Source organism: Trichosurus vulpecula, chromosome 2 (assembly GCF_011100635.1).
Source record: "Trichosurus vulpecula isolate mTriVul1 chromosome 2, mTriVul1.pri, whole genome shotgun sequence".
Lineage (NCBI taxonomy): Eukaryota > Metazoa > Chordata > Mammalia > Diprotodontia > Phalangeridae > Trichosurus > Trichosurus vulpecula.
Genome location: NC_050574.1, coordinates 95,762,234 through 95,786,086, shown reverse-complemented (window position 1 = coordinate 95,786,086; position 23,853 = coordinate 95,762,234). Strand labels below are relative to the sequence as shown.

Here is a 23,853-nt window from a genome sequence, read left to right as displayed (position 1 = left end):
AAAGAAACAAAAGATAGAATCTCTAGTTGGGAATGCAAATACAGGGAAGTGAAGGACAATGAAAGAAGAGATAGAAAAAATAATAACATTAAACTAAAGTATATTCTCCCTACAAGGAAAATATATTGATCTCAAAGATAGGATGAGAAGATAACTTAAATATTATAGGTCTCTCAGAAGAACACTACCAGTCAAAAAACCAGAACACTAGAATGCAAAAAAGAATAAAAGAAACCCCCCTCCCCCCAGAACTTCTGAATACTGAAAACCAAGTGCCAGTTGAAAGAATCTACAGATTGCCTCCAAACAAACAAAAACAAACGCTATGCTGCAAACTCCAGGACCCGTGGTAATTAAACTCAACGATGACACTGAAAAATAACAAATTATACAAATAATAAAGAGAAAGACCTTCAAATAGAAAGGAAAAAAAATGAATAATACAAGACCTACCAAAAACCACAGTAGGGAACAGAATAATGTGTTCTAAAGAGCAAAGGAGCTCAAGATAAAACTCAAGGTGACCTACCCTGCAAATCTGAGCCTACCTATTAATGAAAAAAGAGCGATATTCGGTTAAAAACAGATATTCAAAGCATTCCCTAAAAAGAAAACCAAACCTGAAGAAATTATTTGCTTCTCACCCACTAGACAATAGAAATACAAAAAGCAAACAAATATAGGCTCCAAGGATGACAGCAACAACAACAAAACAACAACAGAGAAACCAGTGAGAGATTTCTTTCTAAATGCACACAAGTTGACAAGGATGAAAGCAGAGAGCCAATAGAAATGATGGTAGAGAAAGAGGCCTGAAACATCATGGACTAAACCTCAGGGTGAATGAATGGTTTTTGTGAGATTAAATTACGGAATGGCAGGGTGCAACAAAATGGGAGAGGAGAGGAAAAACATAGATGGGAATGTACCCTAATAAATCAAAGGAGGTAGCTGGGTGGCTCAGTGGATAGAGTGCTAGGCCTAGAGTTTGGAAGACCTGAGCTCAGAACTGTCCTCTGTGGCAAATAAAAAGTTCGAGAGACATAGTTTCTGAGCGATTAATCATTTTGTTAATCATGCTAGCAATAATTAATAAAAGGAGTCGGTGGGACTCCTGAATGCCAAAGATCCCTCATGGAACCCACTCAATGTTTATATGCCCTTGGAAGAGTGAGTGTTCCTGAGAGTAGCAATCAACTCTGATTGACTAACAAGCAATGAGAGAATGAATACTATAATGAAAAGCGAGCTTATTCTAATGAGGGTCTGGGGGATATAACTCTGATCACTCAGTCCTGGGCAAAGAGATTTATCTATACCCATGTCACCCCATTTAGGGCAACCTAGACAAAAGGGGGAATCCACTTTTACCTAGACCTTTCTGAGTAAAAGACAATGGGCTGGAATACATCAATTCACCTAAAATAAAATTTCTTTACCTTTTGATCAGATCTGAGTTTTCCAGTTGGGTCATTTTTGCCCAAGATTTCATCTCATTATGAGCCCTGCACTTCAAAGACTGCCTGAATAACCTACCGGGGCTGATTTCTAAAAGAGGAAAAGCAAGGAGAAAAACTTTAGTCCTAATTCAATAATTGGCTATTAATGGAGGAGAGAAATAATCATTTCTTTCATCTCGGACACTTACTAGCTGCGTGACCTTGGGCAAATCACTTAACCTCTGTTTGCCTTAATCCACTGGAGGAGGAAATGGCAAACCACTCCATTATCCTTGCTAAGAAAACCCCATGGACAGTAGGGTACACAGGGTCACAAAGAGTCAGACACCACTGAATGAATAAACAATCAAGTCACAGGCTAACAACAAAGAGCAAATACCTCCTGTGGTCTCTCTGGAGAAGAGCCTACAGGAGAATGGGCAAGGAGACAAAAGAGGGGGATTGCAAATGGGAAAAAGGGGAAGAAATCTTGTTTCAGTGGTGGGAGGAGATAACAGTGATGAATGCTACCATGGGAGAAGAGAGATATTCTATAAAGGGAGATGGGGATCTTAACTATGGGTTTAATCTGAAGGGATTTGGTGCTTAGAAAGAGAACTCACCCCAGCTCACGATAAGGGGAATCAGAGCTGCTGGGGACAACTGATACCTAGAAGAATAGGAGAGCCTGGACCCAGGGGGGAGATTTCAAGGCAAAGGGGGGAAAAATTACCAAGGGAAGGGCAAAGGTTTGTAACGACTTGCAATGAGGCAATATTCTCTTTATCACTTGGAGGAAATTGTATTTCTAAGAATAAGGCACAAAGGATGAAAAGGGGGTGGAGGGGAGGAACAAGATGTCTAAGTTAATAACACAGAAACTGTTTAGAAGAAGGAACCCAAAAGAGATACCTTAGGAGCTTTACTCATTTGTGGATTACTAGGAATCCTTTGTGTTTTATGCATTCAATCAGTGACAGAAAATAAAGGTATCATATCTGAAATGCAAGTATCTTATATCTTATCTTCAGTGTCTGTGAGAGCTGGGGTCCCTTACCTATATTTGTAGAGACTTAGACACAAACTAGATTCTAAAGTTCCCAGAGGAAATTCTGCATGAAGGCAAAATGCATCAGTTATGGTTTAGGGCACAGGTCACTTAGACTGAACTCAGACCATGTAAGCTCAGAGCCTGGGACCCTGGGGCCACAGGTTATATTTGTTTACTAGCTTGCCTGTACTACTTGATATGAGAAAGCTAGAGTAGGAAATCAAACTCCTGTTGTTAAATGAATTCCCTTTAAATACTGGAAAGGCACGATTGCTTTCCTAAAAATAAATCAAAGTGCTAAATAAAAGCTCTGCAGAACATAGGCTCAGATTCTTGTTAAGAACTGCTGGAAGAAATTCTGGACATCGTGATAGATTTATTTTGAGCATTGGAAATTAACTGGGGATCACTCAGTGACTCCCAGAATGCCAGCTGAGCTCCAAGGTATCAAATACAATGTCACCAATTCTACTTATCCTACTAATCACAATCTGTCATCTGATTAGGCACAAAAGAAGACAAACCCACCCTACTTGGAAATTCGCAGGTGTATTGTACAATACTCGGCAAAGGAAATTTCTAGAAATGTTAGAAACTTTCCCACTTGTTTCACCACTCCACAGATTTTCTTTTTAGCCACCTTATTGTTCTCACAGGCCTCTGGACAAAGCCTACAGGGGGCAGTTATGGTCTTAATAATAAACTTCATACCAAACTTTTGTCCATTGGCAGAAAAGGAGTCACTGGCCAGCTCAGCTGCTGCTAACATATTCATTAGTGTCCCTGGTGATTCCTGTTTCCACTGTTTCCTATTTTCTGAAGCATCTTCAGTTATAATAACCTGGCCATCTGGAAGAAGAAGTGTCAACAGTGAAAAAAAAATTAAAATGCCTTTTTCCTTTTGCTTTTTAATAGAATCACAAAATGTTAGAACTGGAAAGGGTCCTTAAAGAACATCTAGTTCAACTTCCTTATTTTACAGAATAGGAAGCCAAGTACAAGAAAGTGTTTTAGTCAAAGCCACACACACATCCATACACACACAAACACACACACAGACACAAACACATGGACTGAACAGTAGAGCCCCCTCCCCCTTTTTTGCATTGTAAATTGAATTATTTTTTCACATGAAAACTTTTATTGTATTTAAATTTTAAACTAGATCTATTTCTCTTCAGAGCTTATTTCTTTGGCTCAGAAATCAGCAATAAATTGCATAATTCCTCTAACCTCTGCTGAAATCTCATCCCAATGCCTCATCATAACATGAATGTAAACCTGAGTTCTCAAGGTCTATGCCAACAGAGCGTAAGCTCTGACAAGTCCTCCAAACCGAAAGGGTTGGGTCTGATAATGGTCTTGACCTGGTAACTCTTGTCCAAGAACCATTCCAGCTAAGTTCACAGAAGCATAGGACCATAGATTTAGTGCTAAAACGTGAGCTCCTTGAAGCCAAGAATTCTCTCACTTTGATGTCCGTATCTTCAACACCACGCAGACTGCCAGGCACTAGGAGGCACTTAGTAAGTGTTAGTTGTTTAGAAGCGATGTTGGAGGTTGTCTATCTCAACCCTCTTATTTTACAAATGAGGAAAGCAAGGTTCAGGAAAGTTAAATGACTTGCTCAAGGTTACCTAGGGAGTAAGTGGAAAAGCTGACACGTGAACCCAGGTCTCCTATGCCCAAGTCAGGAATCTTTCCATTTCACACTGTTCACTTCCCAGGTGGGTCATGGAATAATAGTCTTATCAGGCAAAACAACTCCAAAAGACCATCTCCTAAGGCAGGGCTGTTCAAAATGTGGCCCGCCTACAGGCATAGAAATTTACATAAATGCTTAGCTACCAAAGAGCTCTCACTAAAATGGCAAATCAAAATATATTGTCTGTTGTTTCAGTAAAAAACCTAGGGTTGAACGGCCCTGTCCTAAGGCATAGAAGGCTGAGATCCCTACCAGGGAAGGGATTATCCACAACCCACAAAATGACAGATCCTTGACACACTCCTAAGATCCCTTTCCCCCAGATACTTTACATATGGGTTGGGTGATAAGTTTCACTGTAATATGAAATAGTAATCCAGTCAATTTGCGTGACTGTAATTGATCATTTTCTTCTGACCATTCACTTTCTAGTCTTGACAGCTTCCTTGTGACACGTGTGTAAGATACATGACTCTTCCTTAAGTCCGCATGATGATAAGAAACCCTAGACATTAAGTGATGATGACCAAGATGTGAAATGATACCAAATGTGGGATGCCGCCTAATGCTTACTGAGGGAAAAACAAGAGATGGGCCTGAAAGGTAAAAAGGAGGAGGTTTCATAGAAGAAGAAAATAGAAAGTTGTAGATTGAGAGATAAAAGAGACTTCAGAGGCTGTTGAACTGAACCCCCTTACTTTGTAAATGAGAAAATGAGTCATAGAAAAGCTAAGTGATTTAATAATAATCATAGCACGTGAAAACTGGCAAAGTGCTTTACAGATATCATCTCATTTGGTCCTCGCAACAACCCAGAAAGGTTGTATGCTATTATTATGCACATTTTACAGATGAGGAAACTGAGGCAAACAGCAATTAAGTGATGGGCCCAGGGTGACACACCTAAGCGTCTGAAGCCTATTGTGAACTTAGGTCTTCCCGAGTCCAGGCCCCGCTCTCTGTGCACTATGGCGCCACCTAGCGCCCACAAAGCTGATAAGTGTCGGAGGCAGGATCTGAACCCAGGTTTTCTTGATTCCAAATCTAGCCGCCTTGCCAACATACCATCTGGATTTCTGAGATGCAGAAAATTGCCAAAAGAAGCTAACTTTAAATTTTCTCTGGAAGACACAGTGGGACACTATCTGGTGGTGGAAAGATCACTGGAATAGGATAGGACCAGGGTCAGAAAACCTAGAGCTTGCCCCTGTTCTGTTGCTGCCTGCCTGGGTGACCTTAGGCACGTTGAAGTCACTTTTCTGGATTGCAGTTTCTTCATATGCTAAATAAGAAGACTAGCCTGGACGATTGCTAACATCCCTTTCAGCCCCAATTTTCTGTGAAAAATTTAAGATGAATAATCTGTCCTGGACAATTTGAGTGACGATGACCATAATAATGATAGTTCACATTTATATGTCATTACAAAGCAGTGTCCTCACAACAATTCCGTGAGATCAGGAGTGTAGTGTTATCCTCAAGTTACAGACAAAGAAACTGAGGGCCAGAAAAGTCACATTACCTGCTCAGGGTCACACAGCTAATAGACGGTAGAGTGGGAACTACCCAGGGGTCTTGATTGAGAATCTGCTGTGTATCACACTGGGTACATTGAATGAGAGAGGGAGAGAGGGAGAGAGGGAGAGAGAGAGAAAGAGAGAGAGAGAGAGAGAGAGAGAGAGAGAGAGAGAGAGAGGGAGAGAGAGGGAGAGAGAGGTGGAGAGAGAGAGAAGGAGAGAGACAGAGAGAAGGGGAGAGAGAGAGAGAGAGAGAAAGAGAGAGAGAGAGAGAGAGAGGTGGAGAGAGAGGGAGAGAGAGAGGGGGAGAGAGAGAGAAAGAGGGGGAGGGGCAGAGAGAGAGAGAGAGAGAAAGAGGTGGAGAGAGAGGGAGGGAGAGAGGGAGAGAGAGAGAAAGAGGGGGAGGGGGAGGGGCAGAGAGAGAGCAAGAGAGAGAGAAAGAGAGAGAGAGAGAGAGAGAGAGAGAGAGAGAGAGAGAGAGAGAGACAGAGAGAAGGAGAGAGGGGGAGGGGCAGAGAGAGAGCAAGAGACGGGGGGAGAGAGAGAGAGAGAGAGAACAAACCAGATGATACCCTAGGTTCTGAACTTTTTTTATGCCATGGGCAGACTGCCTCCAGTAAAACCTATAGATGCCTTCTCAGAATAATGTTTTTAAATGCACAAAATAAAATGCACAGAATTATGAAGGAAACCAATAATACTGAAATATGGGTATCAAAATATGAAAATAATTCATGGACCCAAACCTAAGAGCCCTCCATCCTAGAAGACAGGTTATTTTCATGGCTTCATGTCAAATTCCATAAGAATTCTTCTGAAAAGGAAGAGCTACCAAATTGCCCTCATAAAGCAATGGGAGAGTAGTGGTCCAGCTTCCCTCGGTGACACGGATGACAAAGTCCGTGTCAACCACTGGACTCACCTCCAGTGGTGGTAGAGCAGGTTGAGGTGATGTCTGCTTGTTCTATCATATGTAGCAGTGTCTGAGGAGCTCGAACACTCCAGTGCCGCCTCTTTTCTCCAGTAACAACATCCTTCCTGTGAACAGCTGAAACAGGAAAATAATGAAATCATTCAGAGGTAACCAGACTGTAAGTTTGTGTATTGGCAATCAAAATGGGCTCTTAGCACTTAATTCAACCAAGTGCCCTTGAAGAGTTTGGCCTTTATTTCCTTGATTAAATTAGGAGTCCTTGATGACCTCCTTGCCTCAAGGGAAAGCCTAGTTTACATGGGTTTGAGTAACATGTTTGTGACATCAGAGGCTTTTAGACCACGTGGGTTTAAGTCGCATTTTTGTGACAATTTTACGTCACGTGGGTGAGTTGCATGTGTGACTCACCCTTGACCCTGAAAAAGATATAAAACCAGGGGTTGGCTTTCTTTTTTCGGAGCTCTGACCCACAGCAGGAGTATTGTGTGACTCTGGGCCAGCCCTTGTCAAGCTCCCGGCTGAACTCAGAGGTTGGTCCTATGAATTGTATTTGGTCTGTCTGTTGATGTTTGTAATTTGTTTGTATTTGCTCTGAAGTTCAGGGTGCTGGCTTTTTCCCCTGAACTAAGTAAATGATATTTGTATGCTGGATTAAAGTAAGATTGTTAACTGCTTAACGTTGCTTTCCTTAGTAAAGCAGATCAAAAGAACCCAGGCTTGCAGCGTTCTGTGAGCTGGTTGTTGTTGGTTTTTCACCCCCACAGCAGCTGCTGGCTGGATTGTTGAAACAGTTTGCATACCTCATGAGGTGCATAAGAACTGGTTGCACTTCCAAGAGCTGGAGAGACTAGAAGTCAGAAATACGTCCACTCTCATTTTACTCTATGTCACAGGGATCTGTCCTTAATAGCCAACTCCAATCTAACCTCATTTGCCAATACAGCTGAGACAAGCGAGCCTCCATTGGAATAAGCTCTAGGATATCAGAATTCCATAAGAATCACTGAATCTCAGAAGTAGAACTGACCCCCAGAGGTCATCTAGTCCAACTCTTACTCAAATTACAAATTCTCTTTTTTGTAGACCTCAAGTGATGGGGAGCTCACTATTTTCTGAGGCAAACCATTCCATTGTTGGATAGCTCTGACTGTTAGCAAAGTTTTTATTATATGTCACTCAACAAGTATTTATTAAATGCTTATGTGTACCCTAAGTTTGGTTCCCTATAATTTACATCTATTGCTCTTAGACCTGACCTCTAGGGCTAAGTAGCACGGGCTTAATTCTTTTCTGACCACAATGCTTCAGATTTTTAAGGACTACCATTTGGGAAACACTCATCCTTTTATATCTCCTATAAAATTAATGTTAGCTAGTTTTAAGTAAATCCTTCCAGGGCTTGCTCTAGCATATGTGTGTAGAAGGGGACTGGTGAGAGAAGGATAAGCTATGGGGGTGGCAGGGAGCTTCCAGAAAGTGCCACAAGGTTGGAACGCTGGACTCTCAGCACTCGCATGCAGGACAATGAATGATGACAGATTACAGGCCAGGAGATTATGGCCATTAGAGTGAGGATGATTTAGGAAAGTTTTCTTCCATGTGGTTAGTAATGACCTATGCCTCCTGAGAAGCTTTGGCTTCAACTAGGTCCTAGAAGGAGCTCTTCCATGATAGGAAGAAGGAAGGAAGGAAGAAAGGAAGGAAAGAAGGAAGGAAGGAAGGAAGGAAGGAAGAAAGAAAGGAAGGAAGGAAGGAAGGAAGGAAGAAACAAAGGAAGGAGGGAAGGAGGGAGGGAGGGAAGGAAGGAAGAAAGGAAGGAGGGAAGGAAGGAAGGAGGGAGGGAGGCAGGGAAGGAAGGAAGGAAGGAGGGAGGGAAGGAAGGAAGAAAGGAAGGAGGGAAGGAAGGAGGGAGGGAGGGAGGGAAGGAAGGAAGGAGGGAGGGAAGAAAGGAAGGAAGAGAAAGAAAGAGAGAGAGAAGGAAAAAGAAAAGAATGAAGGAATGTGGGAGACTTTGGTACATACTAGGCCGCTATTAGACGGGAATGCTATAAGAGCAGGGAAGGCCAATTAAAGCAGAATTGTGGCCTCATTCCCTGTTTTGAGATAAGTGTTAGAGAGTGCCTTTGGCAAAGTGAGAAACAATTTTTTTTGGTTGGCACCGAAAAGGACCCTTCCTCAGGTCCTAGGGCTCCCAAACAGAATAGAGTGGTTATCCTGAAGACTAGTAAATCCTTTCTTTCATGGGCAAAAAAATCAGATACACTAAAAATTACATTTAATTCCTTTAGGAATTAACAGAATTTTGTTTCAGTGCATTGAATTGTACTCAGTGGGTCCATGTCTTTTTAAAAGGCCAGCATACAAATTTTTGCCTGTATTTCCCTAAAAAAAAATTACCTGCTTCCAGACAATATCTTTTTTCCAAAGCTTGATCTGTATCATCTTCATATTCATTCATAAGCTGCTTTTCCTTAAGTTTCATACCATCCTCAAAAGTCAAAGTTTCATTCAATACATCTATTTCCTGAAAGAAAACCACTGTTTAATGAGAAACACAACAAAATATCCAGGAAAAAAATTGTGAATTCCCCATCACATCACTAGGTATAGTAGGCACACAGTAATTATCAGTCAGTTAATGAGAGTTAATTAAAAGTGTTTACTATGCATCAGACATTGTACTAAATACTTAGAGATAAGAGAGACAAAAAATGAAATAGTCTATCCATCCCTTCATTGAGTTTAAAGTCTAACAGGGGAGACGATATGTCTGGTGTATGTTTGTGTGTATACATACAAAAACATATATATATATATACACATATATACATACATATACATACACACAATATACATATGTACAAAGCATAATAAAATAAACTCAAGTAGATAGATAGATACATAGGTATATTAGATAGATAGATAGATAGATAGATAGATGAATAGATAGATAGATAGATGAATAGATAGATAAATAGACAGATAAATAGATAGATAGATAGATGAATAGATATTTTTACAGAAGAAACCACTAGAAACTAAGGGGAGGAATGAGGATTTTATGAAATGAAGTGGAGTTTGACTTTGCTTTGAAGGCAACTAGGAAATTCTAAGGGGTGGCAGCGAGGAGGGATGGCATGCCAAGCATGGGGGCTCCAGTACAAAGCCAGGAGACAGGAAATGGAGTGTCCTGTGTAAGGAATAGCAAGGTAGCCCAAGGAGGGTAGAAAGAAATGGCATATAAAAAACCTGGGAAGGGGAGGTTGGGGCCAGGTTACATCTGATGCTGGAAGTAATAGAGAACCAGTGATATTTACTGAGCTGAGGAGTGACAAGGTCAGACGTGGGTATTAAGAATACCCCTTTTCCAGCCACATGAAGGAAGGACTAAAGAGGGGAGAGACGAGGCAAAGGTGACTAATTAGGAGGGCTGCGGTGGTATAAGCAATGGTAAATACTTATTGAATGTCCATAATGGATAATGGTCAAAACTCATAGAGGGTGTTATGGTTTATAAAGTGTTTTCCTCAACAGCAATCTTATAAAGCTTGTCATGTGTTATTATCCACAATTTACAGATGAGAAAATCAAAGACCAGAGAGTCGGAGTAGCCTGGTCAGCATCACATAGCTCATAAGTCAGCACAAAAAAGAAATGCTCAAATTTCCCATTCTGAGATTAAACTTGGGAATGCAAAGGTATTAAAAAGTTCTGCTACTTGCTAGTAGTTCTGGTCTCCTAAACAGCCTTTATCAATTGGCAAGTCCTCCTATTTATGTCTGTATTAATATTTCTAGAATTCATTCTCTTCTCTCCACTCACATGGCTACTACCCTAGGGCAGGCCCCCATTACCTCTCACCTGGACTGTTATAACAGTCTGCTAACTGATATCCCTGTAACACCCCAAACCCTCCTTTAGCCCTACTGCCAAAATAACCTTCCAAAGGCAGACAGCTGAACTAACACTCCCCTACTCAAACATCTCAAGTGGCTCTCATTGCTCCTAGGATAAAATACAAACTCCTTAGTCCAGCAATTAAGACCACTCAGAATCTAGTTCCAGTTAACCTCTTCAGCTTGGTTTGACATTGTTCCCCTAGTAAGACCATCTCTGAATTTAACATGTTGCCTCTTACCTCCCTACATTCCCGCAAGCCATCTTCCAGCTCTGGAAGGCACTCTGTGCTCATCTCTGTTTCAGGACACTCTTCTTAAAGGTTCCCTTTAGGAACTTAACTGTTTCTCTTTTGGCCAGGAATCCTGAGGGTCTTCCCCTCCCAGTCTGATTTTTTTTTTTGAGTTTTGATTATAGGGGACATCCCTTGATTAACTTCTTAAAGAATAGGCGTTACCTCACTCACAGAGAGCATCTGAAGAGACCTAAACCTAAAAGGGCCAGGGTCTTCCAGCCCTGGAAGGCACTCTGTGCTCATCTCTGTTTCAGGACACTCTTCTTAAAGGTTCCCTTTAGGAACTTAACTGTTTCTCTTTTGGCCAGGAATCCTGAAAGTCTTTTTAAAATTAACAGATACAAAACAGACATGCATAATAATTAAAGTCATACCTCCTCCCCTTGCTTGGTGTTTTCATCAATAATACATTCATTTAGATTTATTTCAAACTTCACTCCTCCCTACAATTAAAAAAAAGAAATCTATTTTTTAATATTCTACTGAAATTCCCAATTATAACAGCCTTGCAGGGGTGTGGAACCTGTGGCTTCGAGGCCACATCTTGCCTTCTAGGTCTTTGGGTGCAGCCCTTTGACTGAATCTAAACTTCACAGAACAAATCCCCTTAATAAAAGAATTTGTTCTCTAAAATTTGGACTCAGTCGAAAGGCCTCACCCAGGGACCTAGAAGGCCACATGTGGCCTCAAAGCCGAGGGCAATTGTCTTTGAGAGGGAAGAGTTGAAAGGTACCTTCAAACTCTGAGATGACTTCATAATAACATGATTAAAAAACAAACAAACTTGTAAGCAAACCAAATTGTAAAGATGGAGGCCCAGAGTCAAAAAAAGATAACAATGCTGATTACCTTAACCTTATATTTCTGTTCTAGCATTTTTCTTTCCTGTTTGCTCTGCAACCTAATTTGTTCCAGTTTCCTTTCCATGTCCTGAAAGGGCAGAGAAAATAAGAGGATTTTAAAAGTACAATTGTATACATGCAAGCCCTAAAACTATAACGCAGTTCTAAAAATGAACTGGCTCACAGACCGAATCCAATTGTCGATTCCCTTGTAAGCTGCGTCAGTTGAAAGTGATTTACGGCCCATTTGTGCCTCTAAGTGCTGTCAACATCTGTTATCCTGATTGGGGACTTCGGCCTAGTAGAACCACAAAGGAGTCACTCTAGCTTCTCCTGCACAAAGGTGTGTGATTTGATATTGCCAATCCCTTGTCTCTTAAAAAGCTTTCCATTACAGAGACGTGACACACTTTAAGGAAAGCAATAAATGAAAATAAGAATTTATAAAACAGAAAAATTGGGCATGATTGTTTGCCTCACAAAACATTCACTGGAGGGTTTAGTTAAAAAGAAAGCTCTCTTAGTGTATTTAAAATACAATTCTCTTTACAAATATTTGATTTGAATACACACACTATTGTACATAATACACACTATTGTATTAAAACCATTTTTTTACTTCTTTTCCTCAACAGTCACCTGAGCCAGTTTCTGTACTGAGTTCAGTTAATTCTGGGTTATTGGGAGAGGTTTCTTGAAAACTTCAAAGGATCCATGATTTTGTAGGCATAGTTAAGTCCTCTGGGACAGCAAGGTGGCTCAATAGATAGAGGGTAGGGCCTGGAGTCAAGAAGATTCAGCTTCCCGAGTTCAAATCCAGCTTCAGACACTTGCTAGCTGTGTGACCCTAGGCAAGTCACTTAACTCTCTGTCTCAGTTTCCTCATCTGTAAAGTGAGCTGTAAAAGGAAATGACAAACCGCTCCAATATTTCTGGTAAGAAAACCCCAGATGGGGTCATGAAGAGTCAGATATGATTGAAAAATGCCTGAACAACAACAAAAGTCAATTATGTCACTGCAGGGATCTTTATGTCCAGTTCGATGGCCCTGGTTTCTGTTTGAGTTTGACACTGCTGGTGTAGGATTCCTGAACATATCTTCCCATAAATCCTTCACAGAGAGTCTATTCAATGGTCAGGCGGTTCTCTTCTAATGCTTTTCGTGCATCTGTAGGCAATGCTTCTCTCTCACCACCTGACCAGTATGGGCCCTCTTTTTTTTGGTCAAACAATTCTAGAATGATTTTCTTTTCAACATATCTTGTGTCTGACTGATGAGTGGGGACATTCTTCAGCCTGTTTATGCCCAGCACACATCTCTGGATGTGATGGAGTATGTGATGTTTCTATCATTTGTACATCATTGGAAGAATATTAAAATCCTAAATGGATCTGTGAAAACCAAATAAGATATTTTTAAAGCACTTACTTAGCACAGTGCCTGAAGCATATTGTTGTTTAGTCGTTCAGTGACATCTATGTCACTGACCCCGTATGGGATTTTCTTGGCAAAGATGCTGGAGTGGTTTGCCATTTCCTTCGCCAGTGGAAGACAAGCAGTAGTTAAGTGACCTGGCCAGCATCACATATCTAGTAAGTGTCAGGGGCCAGATTTAGACTCAGGTCTTCCTGACTCCAAGCCCAGTGCTCTGAGCCACCCAGCTGCCTCCTCCCACATAGTAGGCAATCCAGTCTATTCTCCTTTTCTACTTAATTCTAGACCCAAGGAATTTCCCAATTGCAGTCTGTGTATGTTTATGCACATATATACATATACATACATATGCATATACATATATGTGGCAAACATATATACACCAATGGGAAAGCTCTGCATGTTGTTCACTTAACAGCATATCAAAGTCTGGGCAATAGGCATTTTTCATCCACTTGTTTTTTTCAGGGTGGATGGTTAGACCTAACTCTTTTAAGTGGTTAGAGATCTCATCTAGGAGGTTCTGCAGTGTTCCATGGCTTGAAGTAACTGCAATAATATCAAGTGTCTTCCACAGACAGAAACAACCAGAGTACCTCATCATCTAAAGGGAATCCTTAGTGCAGACTCTACACTGGATCTCCTCAAGGACAGTGGTGAATATTTTTGGCAAGCATTTGTCTCCCTGCTTTATGCCTAACCTAATATTAGTGATCAGAGATATGGTGAACAAGTTTATCTTTGCCATTGTGTCACTGAAGGAATCTTGAGTAATTCTGATGTACACATGGGCGTACTTCCAACTCTTTTGTTGAAAGGGAGCTTTGAGGTAGTATTTTGCTCTATCAAATAAAATGCTACTTATGATCAACTAACAAAAACCACAGTGGGATTCTGTATCCTCTATATTTTTGGTCAATCGTGTAGTTGTAAAGATGTCGTCTACTGTGAAATATTACTTGCAAAAGCCTGCCTGTTCCCCACTAATACTCTCATTGATAATGCCTTTGATGTGAGTGTAGACAATCCTCATAAAATTGTATACAGGTGGGAAAGTGAGTATAAAGGCCACTAGTTATTGGAATTCTAATGGTCTCCATTTTTTTCAGCATTAATAAAGTTCTGGATTTTTTCCATGCCTTTTGTATCTTTCCTTACCTCAACTATCATGTTAATCATTCTCTCAGCACTATCACACCTGTGTGGCTTCCAGTACAGGTCCTTTGGCCTAATCCAGCTGCATTTCCTATCTCTGTTCTCCATGCTATGCCCTCCTCTATCAGCGCATTTGGGACTGTGATGTCAGAATCCAAGTATGATGCTTCCACCATCCACTCCATCAATTCCTTTATTTGCCTCTCCAAGGAAGACTTGTGAGCCACCCTTCCACTAAGCTGCAACTTTCTTCTTTCTTCTGGTTTTTGTTTTCAACAAGAATGTCAAGATTGATACAGTTCAGTTCCTTTAGTAGTATGCCCACTCATTCATTCATTCAAAAGCATTCATTAAGCTCCATGGTGATTGTGTTGGGATCTCATCTTTGGAGACCCAGTAGGAAAGTTAAAAGTATGTAGATGATCTAAAAACTATGTGATTGATTACAGAGAGGTCTCTGCCCCTTTTCTGCCACTCTGCACTATCATCGCAGAGATAAAAGAGGGCTGCACAGCAGTGAATGCCATTTACTATTTTTTAGTATTTTCTTTTGCATGTTTGCCATGTCCAATGAATTCATTGCCAAGAACCTAGCCTACTAGTGATACGCCTCCTGTGGTTTAGCTATGCTAGATCTCAGAAAAGTTAAGTCAACCTGTTTTCGGTGCAGTACTCAAATCCTTTCTAGCATGGTAGAACCTGCTTGAATTTCCAACCCGCTGCCACAGCTTCCACACCGTAATGAAGTATGGACTTTGGAAGTGATTAGAGGAATTGCTGGATTAAAAGCATGGGTCTTTGTTTCAGGATCAAAGAAGCAAGTTCAGGGGACCCTTTAACAGGAAGCAGCTTCAGAACACTTCACCTGCTGCTCAGTTTATCAAATTCAATTCAAACTTTCCTCCCCTGTCCAGTTTAGTTCTGATCCCAACACATTGCCCAGCCTGTTGCCTTTGTCCCAGATAAACACATTGATAAACCAGTTTGGTCAGCTATATAAATGATTGCCTATCGTGGTATAGAAGAGAGGGATTTTTCATCCACTTGTTTTTTCCTGTGTGGATCATTAGGCCAAACTCCTTTGAATGATTGTGGCTCTTATTTAAGATGTTCTATATACAAGACATTGGGAAATATTTCAATGCTTCCTTGGATCTACGATCTCATCAATATAAACACTCTCTTCAATGGTTCAATTTGCCGCCCATTGTGGCCATTCTTGTCCATGCCCTCCTTGCTCTAGATCTTCCATAAGAAGTTCATCCAAGACTCTGGGGGCCTCCATCTAGACATCCTGATGTTGCATGGATGCCGACAGAACACAAAGGCTGCCTATCAGTTATCCTTCAACCTGACTGCACAAGCAATCCACCTCCTCTTCCAGTCACAGATCTCTCTCTGATGACATTCACCACATCATACTTCCTGTGCAATCCTTCAATGTTCACATGTCATAGCCTGCTCGTATACCCGTATCCCCCTTTCCTTGTCCTTTGGGTAACCTGCAACTTTAATTCTTCAGAGACTCTTGGGACTATAGGGCTTTAAACCATTTGACATCACTGGATGAAAGACAAGCCTTTGTTGCAGAGAGAAGCATTATAAACAATGCACAATTTCATAAACGCAATTCATCCTTTTCTCTTCTTCCCATTCACTGTATGGTACAGCTCTTTGCTTCTCAGCAGAGTCTATCCAAGATGTATCTGCTGATGGACTAGTTCCATAGTTGTACAGCCAACTGAACACAAGGGAAGGAAACAAGCACTAAGGTGCTTACTATGTTCCAGGCACTAGACTTCACGCTTTACAAATATTATCTCATCTGATCCTCACAACAACCCATCCCTGTTTTTTATAGTTGAAGAGGCAAACAAACATTAATAATTTGGACAGTATCATATAACTAGCAAGTATCTGAGGCCAGATTTAAACTCAGGTCTTTCTGACTCCAGACCCAGCACTGTATCCACAGTGCCACCTAGCCACCTCCTAAAAAAACCTAGCAAGGGTGGGGAACCTGTGGTGTTGAGGTCACATGAGGCCCTCTAGGTTCACAAGGGCAGCCCTTTGTTCAGTCAAAGAGCTGCCCTTGAGGACCTAGAGGGCCATATGTGGACTCAAGACCACAGGTTCTCCAAACCTGAACAACAGGCATTCTCCATCCACATAGTTCTTTCTGTGTGGTCAAATGGTTCTAAGTGATGATGGATCTTACAGAGGCAGCTCTGCAGTGTTCCAAGGCTCAATGCAACTGGCCCATCATTTGCAAACAGAAGCATCTGGAGGACTTCACCAGCCTTAGGAAATTCCCTTTCCCTTTTTCTGCTGGGCACTAGAAGTCCTCCATCATAGTGGCAATAGCTTTGGCAAGCATGAATCGCCTTGTTTTTTGCCTCAAAGGGTCATTAGTTTATACACGTGCACCGAAGGCACCTAGATGAAGGTACACGTGAGAGGCAAAGCAGCAGGCTTTCACAAATGATCAGGTCACATCTTCACAGTCACAGAACTGATTGAGAGTTGAGGAGAAAAGAAGATCTCAGTGTGCTCATTATTTGTCAAGTATAAAACAAGCCTTTGATTTGGCAGAACAAAATGTCTCCAGAGGCCCTCCTGTTCATGTTTCTCATGAACATTTTTAAATCATACAAGACTTCTTGCAAGACATAGCTGAGATAGCTCTACTTTCCCATCTCTATAGAATCTTTACAAAAATAATCTAGTAGATTTGAAAATACTCATGGGAAACACCCAATGGCACCGCCTCTGCAAACATTTTATTCTGCCAAATCAACATGCAAATAATAAGTACAGCAAGATCTTGTTTGGTCTGAACCTTCCAATTAATTGTGTGACTGTGAAGATGTGATCTGTTTTAGAATAACATTTGCCTGCCTCTTCTCTTCTCACATATATCTTCATGAAGGTTCCTTCGATACTCGTGTACATTATTTTAATGAAGATTTATTATATGTTATATAAATTTATTTATTTAATCAAATAAATAATACAGAGATGGAAAAGTAGACACATGGTTTGGTAATTAGTAAAAATTTTCATAGTCATCTTTTAAAAAAAAATAACAATAAGGTCCAAGTTTTCTCTCTTCCCCACCAAAGCCTCTGGTATCCCTCTATTTATTAGACCCCTTGAAAATCAAACTTTTAACACTCAAAATCCCACTGCCTCCAGCACAGAGCTTCAGTGATTTTACTTGGTTAAATCCGGCAGCTTTTCCCATATTTGTTTTCCTAAATTCCATCTAATTCTAAGGCAGCACACTAGAGCCTGTTGGAGTCCAAATATGATGGGTGGCTCCATTGTCATTAATGGAGAAAAGGATTTGTTTTCAAAATCCTTACAGATCATTTTCCTCTTTCTTCCTTTTGTTATCCTCCTTCCAGTTTCCTTTATAATGCCTCCACAATGATTTTCTTTAGCTGTGCCCCTAGCCAAGCCATCTGCAATTTTGTTTTTCCCTCTACTGGTTCTCATTATTTTATGAGGTGATACTGTTTATAATCTTCCAGAGATTTTGTCCATAACATTTTACAAATGAGTTTATAGTCTGATCTCATGTTGTGTTTGGCAACCATATCTCTCTGCTTGGCAAGATTAAGTCCTAGAGGATAGATCCTAAAAAATACCACCTAATTTGCAAAAAAAAAATTATATATATGCAAATATTTACATATTATATATAACATTTGTAACTAGAAAATTATGTCAAGGGAAAATTGAAAGATAGAGACCTGTGACCAAAACCTGATCATTTTAAAATTTATTACTGAAAACATATTTTAATTCATTTCAATTCAAATAAAAACATTAAAACATTTATTAAGCATCTACTATGGGCAAGGTACTGTGTAATGCACTGGGGTAGAAGGACAGATATGACACCTTGCCTGTTCTTGAGGAGCTTATGATCAAATGGAAGGAGAGAGGAAATGTGTATGCAAATAAGTATTATATAATAAGGAATGTGATTCAAGTGAATTTAATTCACTCTTTTTAAGCACCCATCATATACAAGGCACTGTGATAGGAGTCCACCTGGAGGCAACTGAGATTTCCACTCATAAAAAAATGCAATATTGAAAGTTAATTAAATGGATGGTTTCCTCACTATGATATCTCAATGACTGGTTTTATGTAACTAAGAAACTGACACATGACTTTCAAGGAGCTGATCTTGTATATTACGAGGAAATCTTTATGGGAACTTTACAATAAAATTCCATTCATAGACATCAGTACCTGCACTGGTTCTCCTACCTCCTTAGGTTCATCCTGGTGAATGTACGTCTTTTTCTGCTTCACGAAATAAGTCTTGTGACTTACGTTTGAATCCTCCTTTAACACAAAATGTTTATGATTAATTTTGAATCCACCCTGTAAAAATTCAGTAAGTTCCTTGGTAAAAGTCAGAGTGCAAAAAAGGCCCATTAGTCATGCCATCTGAATAATATAGCTTATATTTATATAAGCCCTTGATGCTGACACAGTTCTTTACTGATATAATATCATTTAATAACCCTCGCTACATAATGAGGTAGATAGTAATGCAAGTATTAGTCCCATCTTACAGATCAGTCAATCAGCACGCATTACGACCATGGTCACACAACTATTTAAAGTCATAGGTAGGTTTCAAAACTAGGTCTATCTTTTCACTCTACCATGAAGCATGCAGGCTCTCAAGATAAACTTGTTTCGACCAATTGATAATAATAATCAACAGGGATTTTGCTATATTCCCCAATTATCTGAGAGAATTTCAATGTACTCAAAGTTTTTCTCTCTAAAGAAATGTTATGTTACTATTCCTGTTGGGAATTTAAACCTCATTTTTTAAAGGAAATAATTAATTTTGATAGCTGTTCAATATATGTATTTATTCTAAATTAAAAAAAAAAATAACAATCCCTTTGGGAGAAATGGATTTTTTTTTCTTTTTTTACCTCAAGTCCTCTTCCAACCTTCTTTCTAATAGCCTTCATGTCATTGTGGTACTGCTCGCGTATTTCCTCTAACTGTTTCCAATATTCCTAATTAAGCAAAATAAACATTTTTCATGTTTATGTGAGCAACCTAGCAAAGATAACCTAAACATCACCAAAAGTCTTCGTGTCATTTAAGCAATCTCGAATGATTTTGGTAGATGGATGGGAGACACATTATTGGAAAAGAACCTTCAAGGCAATGTTTTGTTCTACCAAAAATCAAATGCCTTTTCATATTTAGCAAACAAAAGGTACAATGGCATCTAATATTCTCCACGTCTTTCTGTCAAGTGTGAAATGGTAAAGATGTGGTACCACTGAATAGCTAGCCAGCTTGGCATCAATGCCTTGAGAAACAAGAGACGACCCTCAGCAATGACCTTCAAGACCCAGCCCGGCAGTACCTGAGACAAGAACTCAGCTGGCACTCATGCTGCATCCTGTATGAACTTGGTGGGATCAGTGTTTACATTGAAACTAAACTAAAAGTGAACCCACTCTCCCCAGAGACTGAGGTAATACAGGAGAGGGTCTGCCCCTGAAGTGGCAGGGGGAAATGTTGGTACTTTTGTTCCTTCTTATTTCTTTAAGGCAAATATTCCTTTGTGAAAGCTGATTGGTGTTAGTGGTTAAATGGAACTGAGGTATTAATTGGTGGTACTTAACAGTGAGAGGAAACAAAGTTAGTAGGACACAGAGCTGATGGCAGAGAAAAGAGACACCCCCCCCCCCAATCCCTCAGTGTACTCTAGAACCATAAAGGGCAGGTGTGGTCAGCCTGCCTCTGGGAGAAAAGGACTGTAGAATGTTTGTTACGTGCATTTATAAATTATATATACTATTAGGCTAATATGTCATCTACAAAAACAAGAATTAAAAAGAATGAGGCAAAGAAAAAATAAACGGTGTATTTTAAATTTTATTAATGGTGCAAAACCCCTTTTTATTCTTAGGAGCAATATGATCAAATATGCTTCATTATTTTTTAAAAACCCTATGTATGGCCTGGAGCATGGGGCAGAAGCAGATAATAATTGTTAGAAATCATTCAGTTACTTTGATAACAATAGCTAGCATTTATGTAGAGTTTTAAAGCTTGCAAAGCACCATACAGTGTTACATCTTATCCTCACAACAACCCTGCGAGGCAGATGATATTATTATCCCCATCTTGTAGATGAGGAAGCTGAGGCAGACAAGTTAAGTGACTTGCCCAGGGTCATACAATTAGTAAGTATCTGAGGCAGAATTTGAACACAGGTCTGTCCTGACTGTGGGCCCACTGTACTCTTCACTTGGCCTGTAGCTGGCCAAGCCAGTGAATTTTTCTTTGCTCCTTTCTTTTTTTTTAACTTTTTATTAAAAGATACCCGACCAACAAATAATAACATAACAGTCAGTGACCACAGCAGCTCTTCAGCAGGAGTCGTGTTTCTCTGTGTGTAGATATTGACCATAAACCAAGCAAAAGCAATTTTTAAAAAGTGAATTATCCCTGATTTCCACTCATTAGAAAGCTTTCGACATAAATCTGATCCTCCTTTCTTCACACGACTCTGCTTAGTGGAAGGCATCATACTTTAATTTCAATTTACTTGTGGATATCTTAGTTGTGGTTTTGTATGAGTACAAGGAACATCTAGAAGGCCGGTCTGACTGGACCACAAAATGCAACAGGTGATGGGATAAAGCTAGAAGGGCAGGCTGGTGTTAGGTCGGGAAGGCCTCTGCACACCAAACAGAACCAGGACTCAGGCCCTGGGGTTGTGATGCAAGTCTAACACTCTCACCAGCACACCACACTGCCCCTTCTGCTCATGTGGAAAGTGACACTGTCACCGATATCATCTCATAAAATAAATGATGCTAACATATAAATAATAGTTATTGATCTGCAAGATATGAGCATTTTTAAAACTTTCATTTACACTGTATATGTGAGAAGTGATTCATTTGGATCCCTACTCTATTCCAATCAGTATTAATCAGTTTGATATCATTCCATGGGGTAGTGATGATGAGTTCTGTATATTAGACCCCGAAGCTGTGAACTGCAGGTTGTAAGCTCACTTGCTTAGTCACAGGAATCTAACTAGAGGCCCTCCACTCTTGTTTTTTTCTTGTTGAGGTGACCGACCAAGCTCAGCATGACAAAGGTGACTCAATTACACGGAAAGTCCTTCAATTTATTTTTGCACCTCCAGACCACTCCCTCTTGTTCAACATGAACAAGTGAACTTCGTACGACCATCTTAAACCACTTGGTCAGTGGAGATGCCCCATGCTTCACTCAAACTGTGAACCTCCCACTCCACCCCCGCCCTGACTGATATGTCACTTTTGGTCCACAAAGCAAGGTCTATCAACCAGTGGTATTCTGTACTTTGTATAGCTTCTCTAGAGTGTTCATGTACCAAATCTGGTATCAAACCTTATAAAAATAACCCTGGAAGAAGGGGGCATCTCAGATCATGAGAAAGAGCTGAGGTCCACTTCACTGGAGGGGACCGTGGACCCTTTAATAAAGGGTCGTTGGCTCAGAACTGCCACAGTCTCCTTTATTGTAGAACAGTCAATTTTAATCCCCACATATGTATGGTTATTTACATATCAGCTCCTCCATTAGTATATGAGCTCTTTGAGGGCAAAGAGCATGTTTTTGTTTTTCTCTGTATCCCCAGAGCTTAGCACAGTGCCTGATGCGTAATATGCGCTTGTTGACTGACTGACCTCTTGTTTAATTTCATTCTTCTTAGACTGTAGATCCTGGAATTTGGGCTGCTCTCCCTTTCTTTCCTGCACTTGTAATTGGTTATTTGGCTCAGCTGAAGATGGACGAAGACCCTATCAATGAATAATAAATATAAATAATGAAACGAAAAATCGTTATTTTTAAAATATTCTTTTCTAATGAGCCAAAGGCCCTATTAGTAACATCATTTATAATGCAAAACAGTTTTCTTTTTAAAAACATTCTCCCTTAGCTCTCTCTATTCTAAAAAAAGAATCTCATCATGAATTAAACTCAATATTTAGGGATATTAGAAGCTGGAAGCCTCTAATAGAAGTTAATAAAAGGAAAGCATATCAATGGAAATATAATATTCTATGGTGCCATGTGAGACATCTAGTTCCAGTTTCTCAATGGATAAATGATAAGGGAGATAGGAAAAATCTGATGTTTAACCCCTTGGGGATGGAATACAGAATAGAATTGCCTTTGATGTTGTAAGGGAAAAAAACAGGAAGCTCTATGTCCAAGTAAAAAGGCACAGAAAGGTATAGAAAGCAAAATCTCAGAGTTAGATATATTGATTTTTCTCCAGAATTTAGCACTTCACTTACCAACTGTTTTTCGACTTTCAGCTTATACTGTCGAGCTTCCAATCTCCTCTGAAGATACTCAGCAGGCCTAAGGAAAAGCAATACTTTTTTCAGCTAGAGGAGCAATTTAAAATAATTTGAGGAAACCATATTGACAGTTGGCAGATCTTGGTGCACAGCTGAAAATTCAATTTTACTTCACCTTTATGCAGTGAAAAGGACAACTCCAAGGTCAAAAAATAGGAGGAGGTTCATGGAGTGTTTCCATGGAAAATATCCATGGAATGGAGAGTGAACAGAAAGTGGGTGGAGGGGGAATAACAGTGGGAAAGAAGGGTCCACTCCAAAGCTACTTTTCCTGGAATAGACAACTTAGTGTTTTCGTAGAAAATCCAACTCACAATCTGTTTATGCCACAAGATCTATTTGTCTCTTTAAGGGGGATGTTTTTGAAGTGTTTGGTTAACTCAATATTGACAAACCAGCCTCTAGTCTTACATATGCACATTCAAAAGAAACCCAATATATATTTACCTGCAGAATTGTATTCAAATTTTAAATGATTTATTATTTAATGTCACTGATTCATAACTACTAGAGTCTGATGTGAAAGACAGCACAGTGTAGTGGATAGAGAGGCAGAAAGTCCTGAGTTCAAGTCTTCTCTCTGACCTATACTGCCTGTATGATCCTGGTCAAGTCATTTACTCTCATATGCCTCAAGCAACTCTGTAAGATTAAAAGCTGCAGAGAAGGTGCCAGTCTGCATTATTGGAGGAAGTTCTTCACAAATGGCTTCTTAAATGGATGAAAGCATGTACAGGTCCAGTTGAAACAGAATCAATGTTCTTTCAAGATTTACCGGACAAACTTTCTTGTGTGATTACAAAGTTTTTTTGTGTCTATGCTCAAAAACAAATAACTTTAATTATCAGTTTTCTCTAATTCAATTTGAATGTTAATTAGTTATTTATTAAGCAACTACTATTTGCAGAGCGCTATTTTCATGAGGCAGCTAGGTGCCACAGTGACTAAAGTCCTGGGCTTGGAGTCCTGAGCTCATATCTGGCCTCTGACACTCAGTAGCTGTGTGACCCTGGGCAAGTTGCTTATCATCTGTTTGCCTCAGTTTCCTGAACTGAAAAATGAGGATAATAATAGAACCTACCTCATAGGGTTGTTGCAAGGTTCAAATGAGATAATATTTGTAAGCTGTTCAGCACGGTGCCTGGCACAGAGTGGGTACTTAA

At 40.0% G+C, this 23,853-nt stretch overlaps 1 protein-coding gene across 1 annotated transcript in view; it reads right to left on the bottom strand.

Annotated features, from left to right (window-relative positions):
• Positions 1–23,853, bottom strand: part of NEK5 (NIMA related kinase 5) — a 95,369-nt gene that overhangs the window by 13,822 nt on the left and 57,694 nt on the right. The window contains exons 12-20 of the mRNA XM_036747401.1: positions 22,625–22,691; positions 22,010–22,123; positions 19,238–19,324; positions 18,552–18,629; positions 11,688–11,768; positions 11,213–11,281; positions 9,044–9,170; positions 6,635–6,760; positions 3,202–3,339 (exon numbers count right to left, since the gene is read on the bottom strand). Of these exons, the coding sequence (XP_036603296.1) occupies positions 3,202–3,339; positions 6,635–6,760; positions 9,044–9,170; positions 11,213–11,281; positions 11,688–11,768; positions 18,552–18,629; positions 19,238–19,324; positions 22,010–22,123; positions 22,625–22,691 (887 nt within the window). The remainder of the gene's footprint in view (positions 1–3,201; positions 3,340–6,634; positions 6,761–9,043; positions 9,171–11,212; positions 11,282–11,687; positions 11,769–18,551; positions 18,630–19,237; positions 19,325–22,009; positions 22,124–22,624; positions 22,692–23,853) is intronic.